Consider the following 13,444-nt stretch of genomic DNA (forward strand, 5'->3'; position numbering starts at 1 on the left):
ACGAAACTAAAATGAAGGATTTTTCAGTTTTGGAGAGTCGTATAAATAAAACCACTTTGAAAAATCAAAATTCAAAACTAAACTAGAATGAAAATTCCCAAACTATTATAAGTCTGCTGTAAAATATATTAGGATTATGATACAAGTAGGGTAAGGATCTACCTTAGTAAATAAAAAAGGATTGTGCAAATGTACCTATTTATGGCTATTTTTGTTATGTTTGGAGGTTGGATCCCAAAAGCGCAGACACAAATAAAATTTGAACTCATTATTCGCATAACATCGAGAGGCGTAGAACAAACTTGACTATACGAGAAACAACAAGAACGCATCGAGAATCACGAGACGCCAAGCCCCCTTGGGCTGCAGAGATGCACAGAGGAACCGAGGTAATAATCCAACAAACACACTTCTCGGTTTGGCTTAAATAGACAGTCAATTGATCGGAGGACTGACACGGAAGCTCCTGACATCACATAGCGTTTTTCCAGTTGAAACCAGGTGATGGTTACATCGGTTCAAAACAGACACTTGAACCTCGCGGTCATGACCCAAACATAACCCTTGCATGACCCAAACTTAACGCTGGCATGACAGTTTTTTTTCTTTTTTATGTATTTATTTTGTAGCCTATTCATTTCAACCTAATTGCATTGTTTGTCAAGAAACTTTGTTGAAATGAATTGAATGAGGAGTTTCATTTTGACAAAAATGCTGCTTTGCTGCAAAGGATGTACTATACTTTATGAAATGGACAGGAAAAAAAAGGTTTATTTTTCACATGAACCCCACTTTTCCTGCATAACCCAAGCTACAAGCAGGAAAGCAGTACTTGCGTGTTTAAAAATGAAAGCGGCTGGCTATGATGCAGTAATCATTCAGCTGGCAAGACGTGCCGATCCTGTAATGTGCCGGACGGGACAGAGGCCAGAAAATGAAGCGCTAAAACGCCGAATACGGCGTCCAAGAATGAGAACAGCCTGCCCTCGTGTCATTCTGCTCCAGTTTTGTTCCACTCTGTCCCTGACAGATGAATCGTGTGCATTTTGTCAGACTCGGCTACGATTGGCTTTTTGGAAATGACACTAATGGCGAACAGTTGCTGCAGCATGTTTGATGGATTTGCCTAACTTGCTTATTAATGCGCCCGCTGTCTGTGGTCTTACGTTTCAGGTATGAGACCGTATCCAAAGTTCACGGCTGTCATCCACGCCGTCTCAAATCTGGTGTCCCAGTCCCAACCCATCCTCAAGCTGCTGGTGGCGGTGGCCAAGTCGCAGTACTGCGCGCAGGTGAGCCCTATGCTGATGTTGGTGCGTGTTGAAGCTTTTGGAGCAGTTGCCGTGTTTGTCTCCATGGCAGCCAAGCTCACTTCAGCACAGCATCATGTATTGATTGCCCGGCTCGCTCCGGACCGGCTTGGGAATTGAAATGGAATTTGCTCCCCGGTGGCTGCTTGTGTGCAGGTTTCCGAAAAGAAAGGGACTTTAGCTTGCGAGGGTTTCAGCGAGCGTGTAAGTGCGCGATGGCTTGTGGTGAGAGCAGTTGTTTATATACTGCATAGTAGGGCTGGGTTCAAAATATCAATATCATATCGATACGCCTTTCATATCCCAACATTGATACATAAAACCATGTATCGATATATCGATAGTCTTCTGTCAAAATGGGTGCAGTTTTAATGTGCTTTGTCAATTTGCTTCAGAAAAAAAAAGGCTACCAAAATAACAGAATCATCCTCCCACTTTAGTATTGCGATACAGATAATAGTCACAATGAATTAGGTTGACTGCTGTTATGTTCTTCCATATCTTTACAAAGCTGGCACAGATTTAACCATCGTGTTTTTTCTCCCATTAAGTGGAAAAACAAGCGAGATCAGGCTTTCCTAACTCCGAGCTTCTGTAAAAATACCTGAAGACGATATTGTTTTCTGTTGTCAAAAGAAAACGTTGGCCTTTTGCTCTTCCAGAATATTCTCACACGATTATGATCACATTTTCCCTGCTTTTAGTTTGTGTTCTTTTATCGAGTTGCTTGGCGTTCTTAAGGCTGCGCATGCAGAACGGAGAGCCAGGTACACGGCCCACCGCTGCCGGGCGATGACTACATGAGGATATAAATAAATGAATGGAGGAGAAGGACTGGGAATAACGCGGAGGGTAAAAAGAAATCTAAATTTGATGCAAAAAAAACAAAAACGGCAGTTTTTGACACGGTGAACCTCCTGCTGTGTATGAGAAGACAGATTTCTCGCAGCCTTGATAGCGATTCACCAACAGTTTTTTGTTCCCTGCAGTCATCGCTGTACACACACCCTCACGCACGCATTCAGTCTTGCATCCGCAATCGCGCCATCGGCACCCTGAGAGAGCCCGCGAGCTGGCGAAGATGCCATCTGTCCTCCTAATAGAAGCCTGCAAGATCGGATTTACGTGTTTGTGTGCAAGACGATATTTTCGAGCTGTTATTTTCTGAGATCAGGTTTGCACTCATAAAGAATGCATGCTTGTTTTTGTCAACTTGGGCAACACTGGCACCATACAGTATGCAGTGCTGTGCAAAGGTTTTGGCCCACCACTAGTTTTATTATTACGTATCTCATGGCAGCCATTTTGACATCAGGCACCATCTTGTAGCAAAGCCCTGTCTAATTGTAAAGTAGTGCTTTGCCGCCATCTGTAGAGGGTGTCACTGGGATGTCCTCCTCCCAGAATCCCAATAACGCTGACCACTTTCATGAAACAGAAAGTAGCATGCTAGTAGCTATTAGTAGCTAGTTGCTAATAAACACAAACAACAAAGACTTTTGTTGAGTGACCGTCCAGTTGCACCACTTGCATACAAGGCCCATATGAGAATGTATACTATATTTGCATACATTTACTGATGGAATTTTGATGAAAACTATGCAAATGTTGAAATCTCCGAAACATTTTAATGAGCATGTTTGACTAATTTGCATACCGTACTTTAAACGTACACGTATACATGCCCGTGTAAATATATCATGATAATTTTATATCATGATGAAATGTTGATTTCTGCAAATGTCGAAAAATCTCCAGATAAACGTAATGTAATCTAAATATTTGACTGAGCATGTATAACTAATTGGCATACCGTACTTTATGCCTGCACGTAAATGTGCATCATGTATGATTTATATCGTGATGGAATGTTGATGAAAAATATACAAATGTTGAAATCTCCACTTGAACTTAATTTAAGCAAATTATTTTAATGAGCATGTATAACTAATTTCCACACCGTACTCTAAACATACAAGTATACGTGCCCGTATAAATATATCATGTACACATAACTCATGATTTTATGTCGATGAAAATGTTGATGAAAAACCCGCCAATATAAAAAAAAATCTCCAGTTAAACTTAATATAATCAAAGTATTTTAATGATCATGTATAACTAATTTGCATACCGTACTTTATACGCAAATCATGATTCTATATTGTGATGAAAATGTTGAACTTCTAAGCATGAGTTTCGCAATCAGTGTTAGGAGTGGAAGCTTTAGCGAATGTCAGCTTGCGTCCAAACAAAACAGTCCTTTCAAGATAAGAAGAGGCCGCGGAACGAGAACGTACCAGTCTGTGTTAGCGTGTCCGAGGTCAGGCAGCCATCACATGGAACATGTTTCCCATCAAGCATTAATGAAGTCCAACAGCGTTACCTTGACATTTGCATGACCCCGGACTAGACTAATAAAGTCTTTTGTGTACGAATGTTTACATGGGGGTTCTGTGCAAGGTTACGTTAGAATTAAACGGCGTCTCACAAAGCGATTGGCTATGGATTAAATTGTACAAACCATTGTGATGCCATAATTGCAAATATGTTATCACGTCTTTAACATTCAACCAGGAAACAAGCTGGCAGGAAAATGTCATGCTCTTTTTTTTTTTTATTTGTATTTTTTATTTTACCCCACTTAGTTATTTTTAAGAGCATGCCATTTGTTTGTTTCGTCCAGATAATTGTCCTGTGGAACTGTGACAAGCCCCTCCCCGCCAAGCACCGCTGGCCCGCCACGTCCGTACCCGTCATAGTCATCGAGGGGGAAAACAAGGTGAGCCCGGCTTCCATTCTTTTCACCGTCCTTCGGAAATGACTTGTAATCATGTCGCACAAAATGCAGATTTCCACGCTGTTAATAGACTGTTGGAGAGTTAATGAGTTTGAATTTGTGCCACGCTAAAGGACAGTTTGGGTGGTTTTAATTAAAGCTCTGCAATGTGGGGAAAAATAGACTGCAACCAAATAATATCGCAAGTACAATGTTGGGAAAGATAAGAGCCTAATTACGGATGTGTGGATGTTTTCAAGACTCGAGACGGACATAATCTCTACCTAGATGCAATCTTGTTTTGTATAATAACTGAAAGTGGCGGTTTGAACCCACTGAAATGAGCGCTATTGAACTTAAGTGTGGCAGTAAGTACAAAATGTCGGCAAATGACCACTTTTCACAGTTTGATGCAAGAGCTAGCGAAAGTATTCTGTTCTGTTTTGATGAACCGTATATAGTAGCAAGAGGTGTTCATTTAAAAACAGCATTTTTTTTTTTTTACCCATTGAACTTTAGTCATTAACAAAATACTGTATTTGTATTGAAGGCTGTTTTTTATTACTGTAGATTGTGAGGAAAATACAACACATTGCGCAAATGTAAGCGGAGGTGGTTGTCACATCAACATCAGTCATCTGGCGGTTTACCCACGTTATGGTTTACCTCCCCCTTCCCTCCCAGTCTGTCAGTCAACGTGCATTTTATGCTGCTATTTGGCCAACATACAGCAAGTGAGCGGGCAGAATTGTGTACAGGAGGGGGGCGACCTGTGTTTTGCTGCGGTTGTGGCTGCCTCTGTTTACAGTGTGGTACCAAGCTGTGTTCCTTCACCACAGAGGAAGAGATAGGCAACATATTTCCCTCGCATAATCCTCACTAAATCAACCACTCCTTTCCATAAACTGTTTATTTGATAGCTTTAGGGAGCCACCATGGTGGACTAACGGCTAGCATGTTATTGAGGAATTTTGGCTTGCTAATTTAATATGCAAAAACCCTCCCCTGTTTTTCTAAATAATTTTTTTCTGTATTTCGAAATATATATTTTTTTATTATGACAGGAAAAAAAATATTCCGAAAAACAGAAAAATAAAAAAAATAAAAAGTTACTCCAAAAAACAAAGCTCCCCCCCAAAAAAATTTGTCAGAAAAAGATTTTTTTTTCAAGTCAATGCAATACGCTTCTGTAAAAACAAGTGCTTAACGAAAAAAAAAGGAGTGAAATGACATTGCGTTTATAGAACTAATTATGTTTTTTGTCAAGATCGATTAATTTAATAACCCTCAGCTTTTGAGGTTTATTTAAAGCTGCACAGAAAAAGCAGTATAACTTCAGTATTTAACTTTGACCTTTTTTAAAAAAAAAATTGTAGTAAAACTAATATTAAAACTAAAAAAAATGAAAAGAAATTTTAAAAAAAAATAAAAACTGACAAACACGCTCTAAAAAATAATTAAAAACCGATTGAATTTTAAAACAAAATGAAATGAAACGAAAATAAAAATTCCCTAACTATTCTAACCTTTTAGCACAGATTGCAATTTGCAGACAATGTTTGTAAATGCTAATTAGTGATGCTTAATGGAGTGTGTGAGGATGTGAAACAAAACAACCCCCCAAAAATAAATTAAAAAAAATCACACTTTATTCTCTTTAGTGCCACATTTTCTCCAAATGACTGTGCACAGCTGTTGGGAAAAGCTGTCCGGCCTTTGGCTTCATATTTATGACTGCAACGATTGCTTCCCTCCCCGTAGGAGCAAACGCGCTTGAGCTGCTGCCTCCACAGACCGAGTGAAAACACAAATAGAATTTGTCATGTCGTCTTTTTATGGCATTAACATCAATCGTGTCCGTTTCCTCCACCTCCGTCCTCTCCGTGGCCACAAGTCTGCTTAATGACCGGTCGCAAGACGCACACCGGCGGTCCGTTTTTGGTGTGTGCCTCCCTCCCGCTGCCCTTTTCGAGAGGGGGAGAAAGCGCTCGGAGGCAGATTCCTGCTGTAAGAGCTCACATTCCAGGAGAGCACCGGGAAGCCCCGGGCTAATATGTCGCACTTCTAACATTACAAACCACCTGGGGTTTGGAAACACTCGCCTCTCATCCTCTCCCTTGTCTTTTGTTACGCTGCCACTCACGCTCATACGCTTTTTAGTCGTCCCCCTCAACTTGGTCTTCCAGAATTGGCGATCCTGGAGTGGAGTGATGGCTTTGTTTGGTTTCTCTTTATCGTGCAATTAATTCATTTGATAATCAAAGGACGAGGAGAGGAATCTTCAGAGAGTGCAGGAGTGAATTGTGTCAGTCAGTTCCTCTCCTCGCGAGTGTCTTCTCTCCTTTTTGTGTCGCATTTAATAGGTGACAATTATAAACATACCGGTATGTCCACATAGAAAATAATCTGCTAGCTATTGCAGCCATTTTCAATCAGGGCTTGTATAGATTCATGTATACAGCAATTCTCACTTTCAAAAAAAAAACTAAACTGACAAAAATAAGACTTAAAAAAAAAAAATTATGTAAATAATCCTTGGTTGTGTTCTTTCTTACTGTCTACGCGTTCGCATCCTCTGGGGCGATGAAGCCCCGTCGAGAACGAGGTCGCTCGGTCGGCGTGCGGCGGGCTCTCGCCGGCAGGTGTTTAAAAAGACATAAGGTCAACTGACATTGAACCGCCAGAGTTTTCCAGAGCAGATGGTGCTTTAAGAGACACAGTTAAGTAATTGCAGCACTCCTCAGCTTGCTAGCTGGGAACCGTGTTTGTTTGTGTGTTGTTTGCGTGGGAGGGAAGAAATGTCGCTTTGCGCCAAATGTTGGGACTCAAGTGGTTATCTGGTTGGGTCGCTTCTCTGTGTTTTATTGATTGGGAAGTGAAAGATAACCCTGGAAATCTGCATCATTGTTAAACAGTGAGTAGCTTGCAATACAGCAAAAAGATCTCTTTTTTTTTTTGTTGTTGTTTTTTTTTTAATCCTGTTACAGCTCATCTCCTCTCGATTCATCAAAATAACTTAAGGATCACGCATTAACGTCAACTTTGCTCCACATCTCGCCTGCAGGTGATGAGCAGCCGCTTCCTCCCTTACGAGGCCATCGTGACCGACGCCGTCCTCAGCCTGGATGAGGACACGGTGTTGTCCACCACAGAGGTGTGTTGACCTACTCCACATTATTGCTCTTCAAAAACTCTCATGTGCCTACTTAGTATTCTCACATTCTGTTTGGACATAAATTACTTCGAGATATTTTTGTGACATCTTCACATCTGACACTGACGGTCAACCAAAAAGTACAAAAAAAAATATTCTAAATTCATTTTGCACGGAGGATTTAGAGGCAAAACTGGTCAGTCTGTCAGAATAGCTCAATGATGCATGCTGGTATTAATCAATATTCATGAAGAAACATCTGCTCAATCGAATCTTGCATAGGTCACATCACCAAACGTGGTCTTGAATTACAAATGATGTCGTTGTCGTTCAAATGACCTTTTCTATGATAGGCAGAAAAGGCCGTGATTCTCCTTTGTGTTGTTATGACCTACACACATACTAATTTTTTAGCGTCTTAGCTTGTTTTTAAAATGTGAGATATCATTAAGTAGACTAAGTGCAATTTCTGCACAAATTGCGTGGGAATGCTGATAGCTGAATGCCAGAAGCAGAATCAATCCCACAACAATTGGAGATCTGGTGTAGTACCAAAACCGACCTATGAGAGGCATCATGGTGCCAATATGGCATCTAGACAGATGGAAAATACAAAGAAGACTGATTAGCAGTAAAATAATAGAAGATAAGCTAAGTGTTTGCTATTTATATATATTTTTTATTTATTTACAAACTCTTAGTGAAGAGTGCTTCGCTATCGACACTTTTTCCGTCATATTGTGTGTCCAGGTGGACTTTGCCTTCACCGTGTGGCAGAGTTTTCCCGAGCGTATCGTCGGCTATCCGGCACGCAGCCACTTCTGGGACGGCAACAAGGAGCGCTGGGGTTACACCTCCAAGTGGACCAATGACTACTCGATGGTGCTGACTGGCGCCGCCATCTACCACAGGTACACGGTTCTTTCTTCCCGTATACATTTTATAGTCACTGCTTCACCGTCTCTGTTCTGTCTTGTATTTGGATAAAACACAAGAATACCGCATTGAACCGGAACCATATATTTCACTACAACACTTCAATGTTATCTCGTTCATGTCTACTTGTTTGGCATTAATGTGCCTTTATTTTACTAGGCATTGCAGGGGTGTCCAATTAATTTTAATCTGGGCCTACGTTATGGGTTCCTCAGAGGACCATTATGACTGTGAAAATCTTATGAATGTATAATCACCTCGTCGTTTTATTACACATACACGATTGCCCCTGCATTTCATTGTTATAAATATTTTAACAACCGATTGATTTTAAAATCAGACGCCGTGGAAAAAAAAAGTGACAATATAAATACTCTTCCGTTTGTTAAAAAGGCGTTTGTGTGGTGTGTTGCAGGTATTACCACTACCTGTACACCTACTACCTGCCCTCTAGTCTGAAGAGTATGGTGGATCAGCTGGCCAACTGCGAGGACATCCTGATGAACTTCCTGGTCTCTGCCGTCACCAAGTTACCACCCATCAAGGTCACGCAGAAGAAGCAGTACAAGGAGACCATGATGGGACAGGTGAGGCCGCAGCGTCATTTCCACAATTGCTTTTTCAGACATATTGTTCTTAGATTGCTTGTTTCAACATTAGATACAGCTTGTTTTTGGCTTTGGGTGTCAGCTTGTGAAAATTGCATAGCAAGTTTTTTTTATTTATTTATTTATTTTTATAAAAATGACCATGTATAGCGAGGGTTTTTTTTGTTTGTTTTTTTGTTTTTTGTTTTTTTAATAAAAATGACCGTGTATAGCAATCTTTTTTGTTTTTCTCTTTTTAAATAAAAATAACCATGTATAGCGAGGTTTTAAAAAAAAATATATATATATATATATATATTTTTTTTTTTATAAAAATGACCGTGTATAGCAATTTTTTTTTTGTTTTTCTGTTTTTAAATAAAAATGACCATGTATAGCAGGGCTTTTTTTAAAAAACAAATAAAAATGACCATGGATAGCAAGTTTTTTCTTTTTCTGTTTTCAAATAAAAAATGACCATGTATAGTTGGGCTTTTTTTTAATACAAATAAAAATGACCATGTATAGTAGGGCTTTTTTTTTTTGCTTTTTTTTTTTGCTTTTTTTTTTTTTTTTTTTTTTAATTAAAAATAAAAATGAACATGTATAGCAAGTTTTTTCTTTTTCTGTTTTTAAATAAAAATGACCATGTATAGTAGGGCTTTTTTAAATAAAAATAAAAATGACCATGTATAGCAAGTTTTTTCTTTTTCTGTTTGTAAATAAAAATGACCATGTATAGTAGGGCTTTTTTTTTAATAAAAATAAAAATTACCATGTATAGTAGGGCTTTTTTAAATAAAAATAAAAATGACCATGTATAGCAAGTTTTTTCTTTTTCTGTTTGTAAATAAAAATGACCATGTATAGTAGGGCTTTTTTTTAATAAAAATAAAAATGACCATGTATAGCAAGTTTTTTCTTTTTCTGTTTTTAAATAAAAATGACCATGTATAGTTGGGCTTTTTTTTTAATAAAAATAAAAATGACCATGTATAGTAGGGCTTTTTTTTATATATATATCTAAAAATAAACATGACCGTGTATAGCAAGTTTTTTCTTTTTCTGTTTTTAAATAAAAATGACCATGTATAGCAAGTTTTTTCTTTTTCTGTTTTTAAATAAAAATGACCATGTATAGTTGGGCTTTTTTTAAATAAAAATAAAAATGACCATGTATAGTAGGACTTTTTATTAAAAAAAAAAAAAAAAATGACCATCTATAGTAGGGCTTTTTTTAATAAAAATAAAAATGACCATCTATAGCAAGTTTTTTCTTTTTCTGTTTTTAAATAAAAATGACCATGTATAGTAGGGCTTTTTTAAATAAAAATAAAAATGACCATGTATAGCGAGTTTTTTTTTTTTTTTTTTCTGTTTTTAAATAAAAATGACCATGTATAGTAAGTTTTTTCTTTTTCTGTTTTTAAATAAAAATGACCATGTATAGTAGGGCTTTTTTAAATAAAAATAAAAATGACCATGTATAGCAAGTTTTTTCTTTTTCTGTTTGTAAATAAAAATGACCATGTATAGTAGGGCTTTTTTTTTAATAAAAATAAAAATGACCATGTATAGCGAGGTTTTAAAAAAAATAATAATAATTTTTTTATTTTTTTTAATAAAAATGACCGTGTATAGCAATTTTTTTTTTGTTTTTCTGTTTTTAAATAAAAATGACCATGTATAGTAGGGCTTTTTTTTTTTAAAACAAATAAAAATGAACATGTATAACAAGTTTTTTTCTTTTTCTGTTTTTAAATAAAAATGACCATGTATAGTAGGGCTTTTTTTTAAATAAAAATAAAAATGACCATGTATAGTAGGGCTTTTTTTTTAATAAAAATAAAAATGACCATCTATAGTAGGGCTTTTTTAAATAAAAATAAAAATGACCATGTTTAGTAGGGCTTTTTTAAATAAAAATGACCATGGATAGCAAGTTTTTTCTTTTTCTGTTTTTAAATAAAACATGACCATGTATAGTAGGGCTTTTTTAAATAAAAATAAAAATGACCATGTATAACAAGTTTTTTCTTTTTCTGTTTTTAAATAAAAATGACCATGTATAGTAGGGCTTTTTTAAATAAAAATAAAAATGACCATGGATAGCAAGTTTTTTCTTTTTCGGTTTTTAAATAAAAATGACCATGTATAGTAGGGCTTTTCTTTTTTTTTTCTTTTTTTTTTTTTAAATAAAAATAAAAATGACCATGTATAGTAGGGCTTTTTTTTAAATAAAAATAAAAATGACCATGTATAGCGAGGTTTTTTTTTTATTATTATTTTTTTTTTATAAAAATGACCGTGTATAGCAATTTTTTTTGTTTTTCTGTTTTTAAATAAAACTGACCATGTATAGTAGGGCTTTTCTTTTTTTTTTTCTTTTTTTTTTTTTAAATAAAAATAAAAATGACCATGTATAGTAGGGCTTTTTTTTAAATAAAAATAAAAATGACCATGTATAGCGAGGTTTTTTTTTAAAAAAAATTATTTTTTAATAAAAATGACCGTGTATAGCAATTTTTTTTGTTTTTCTGTTTTTAAATAAAAATGACCATGTATAGTTGGGCTTTTTTTTTAATAAAAATAAAAATGACCATGTATAGTAGGGCTTTTTTTTAATAAAAATAAAAATGACCATGTATAGCAAGTTTTTTCTTTTTCTGTTTTTAAATAAAAATGACCATGTATAGCAATTTTTTTTGTTTTTCTGTTTTTAAATAAAAATGACCATGTATAGTAGGGCTTTTCTTTTTTTTTTTTCTTTTTTTTTTTTTAATAAAAATAAAAATGACCATGTATAGCAAGTTTTTTCTTTTTCTGTTTTTAAATAAAAATGACCATGTATAGTTGGGCTTTTTTTTTAATAAAAATAAAAATGACCATGTATAGTAGGGCTTTTTTTATATATATATCTAAAAATAAACATGACCGTGTATAGCAAGTTTTTTCTTTTTCTGTTTTTAAATAAAAATGACCATGTATAGTAGGGCTTTTTTAAATAAAAATAAAAATGACCATGTATAGCAAGTTTTTTCTTTTTCTGTTTTTAAATAAAAATGACCATGTATAGTTGGGCTTTTTTTTAATAAAAATAAAAATGACCATGTATAGTAGGACTTTTTATTTAAAAAAAAAAAAAAATGACCATCTATAGTAGGGCTTTTTTTAATAAAAATAAAAATGACCATCTATAGCAAGTTTTTTCTTTTTCTGTTTTTAAATAAAAATGACCATGTATAGTAGGGCTTTTTTAAATAAAAATAAAAATGACCATGTATAGCGAGTTTTTTTTTTTTTTTCTGTTTTTAAATAAAAATGACCATGTATAGTAAGTTTTTTCTTTTTCTGTTTTCAAATAAAAAATGACCATGTATAGATGGGCTTTTTTTTAATACAAATAAAAATGACCATGTATAGTAGGGCTTTTTTTTTTTGCTTTTTTTTATTTATTTTTTTTAATTAAAAATAAAAATGAACATGTATAGCAAGTTTTTTCTTTTTCTGTTTGTAAATAAAAATGACCATGTATAGTAGGGCTTTTTTTTTACTAAAAATAAAAATGACCATGTATAGCGAGGTTTAAAAAAAAAAAAAAAAAAAAAATATTTTTTTTTTTAATAAAAATGACCGTGTATAGCAATTTTTGTTTTGTTTTTCTGTTTTTAAATAAAAATGACCATGTATAGTAGGGCTTTTTTTTAAAAAAAAAACAAATAAAAATGAACATGTATAACAAGTTTTTTTCTTTTTCTGTTTTTAAATAAAAATTACCATGTATAGTAGGGCTTTTTTTAAATAAAAATAAAAATGACCATGTATAGTAGGGCTTTTTTTTTAATAAAAATAAAAATGACCATGTATAGTAGGGCTTTTTTAAATAAAAATAAAAATGACCATGTTTAGTAGGGCTTTTTTAAATAAAAATGACCATGGATAGCAAGTTTTTTCCTTTTCTGTTTTTAAATAAAACATGACCATGTATAGTAGAGCTTTTTTAAATAAAAATAAAAATGACCATGTATAGCAAGTTTTTTCTTTTTCTGTTTGTAAATAAAAATGACCATGTATAGTAGGGCTTTTTTTTTTAATAAAAATAAAAATGACCATGTATAGCGAGGTTTAAAAAAAAAAAAAAAAAAAAAAATTATTTTTTTTTAATAAAAATGACCGTGTATAGCAATTTTTTTTTTGTTTTTCTGTTTTTAAATAAAAATGACCATGTATAGTAGGGCTTTTTTTTTTTAAAAAAACAAATAAAAATGAACATGTATAACAAGTTTTTTTCTTTTTCTGTTTTTAAATAAAAATGACCATGTATAGTAGGGCTTTTTTTAAATAAAAATAAAAATGACCATGTATAGTAGGGCTTTTTTTTTAATAAAAATAAAAATGACCATGTATAGCGAGGTTTTTTTTTTTTAATTTTTATTTTTTAATAAAAATGACCGTGTATAGCAATTTTTTTTGTTTTTCTGTTTTTAAATAAAAATGACCATGTATAGTAGGGCTTTTCTTTTTTTTTTTTCTTTTTTTTTTTTTAAATAAAAATAAAAATGACCATGTATAGCAAGTTTTTTCTTTTTCTGTTTTTAAATAAAAATGACCATGTATAGTAGGGCTTTTTTTTTAATACAAATAAAATTGACCATGTATAGTAGGGCTTTTTTAAATA

The 13,444-nt window shown here is 34.0% G+C and overlaps 1 protein-coding gene across 1 annotated transcript in view; it reads left to right on the forward strand.

The window, feature by feature from the left end:
* ext1b (exostosin glycosyltransferase 1b) overlaps window positions 1–13,444 on the forward strand; it is a 121,007-nt gene that overhangs the window by 100,012 nt on the left and 7,551 nt on the right. Inside the window, exons 6-10 of the mRNA XM_077506248.1 lie at window positions 1,174–1,292; window positions 3,997–4,092; window positions 7,154–7,243; window positions 7,994–8,154; window positions 8,595–8,766. Coding sequence (XP_077362374.1) covers window positions 1,174–1,292; window positions 3,997–4,092; window positions 7,154–7,243; window positions 7,994–8,154; window positions 8,595–8,766 — 638 coding nt within the window. The remainder of the gene's footprint in view (window positions 1–1,173; window positions 1,293–3,996; window positions 4,093–7,153; window positions 7,244–7,993; window positions 8,155–8,594; window positions 8,767–13,444) is intronic.

This window comes from Festucalex cinctus, chromosome 19 (assembly GCF_051991245.1).
Source record: "Festucalex cinctus isolate MCC-2025b chromosome 19, RoL_Fcin_1.0, whole genome shotgun sequence".
Lineage (NCBI taxonomy): Eukaryota > Metazoa > Chordata > Actinopteri > Syngnathiformes > Syngnathidae > Festucalex > Festucalex cinctus.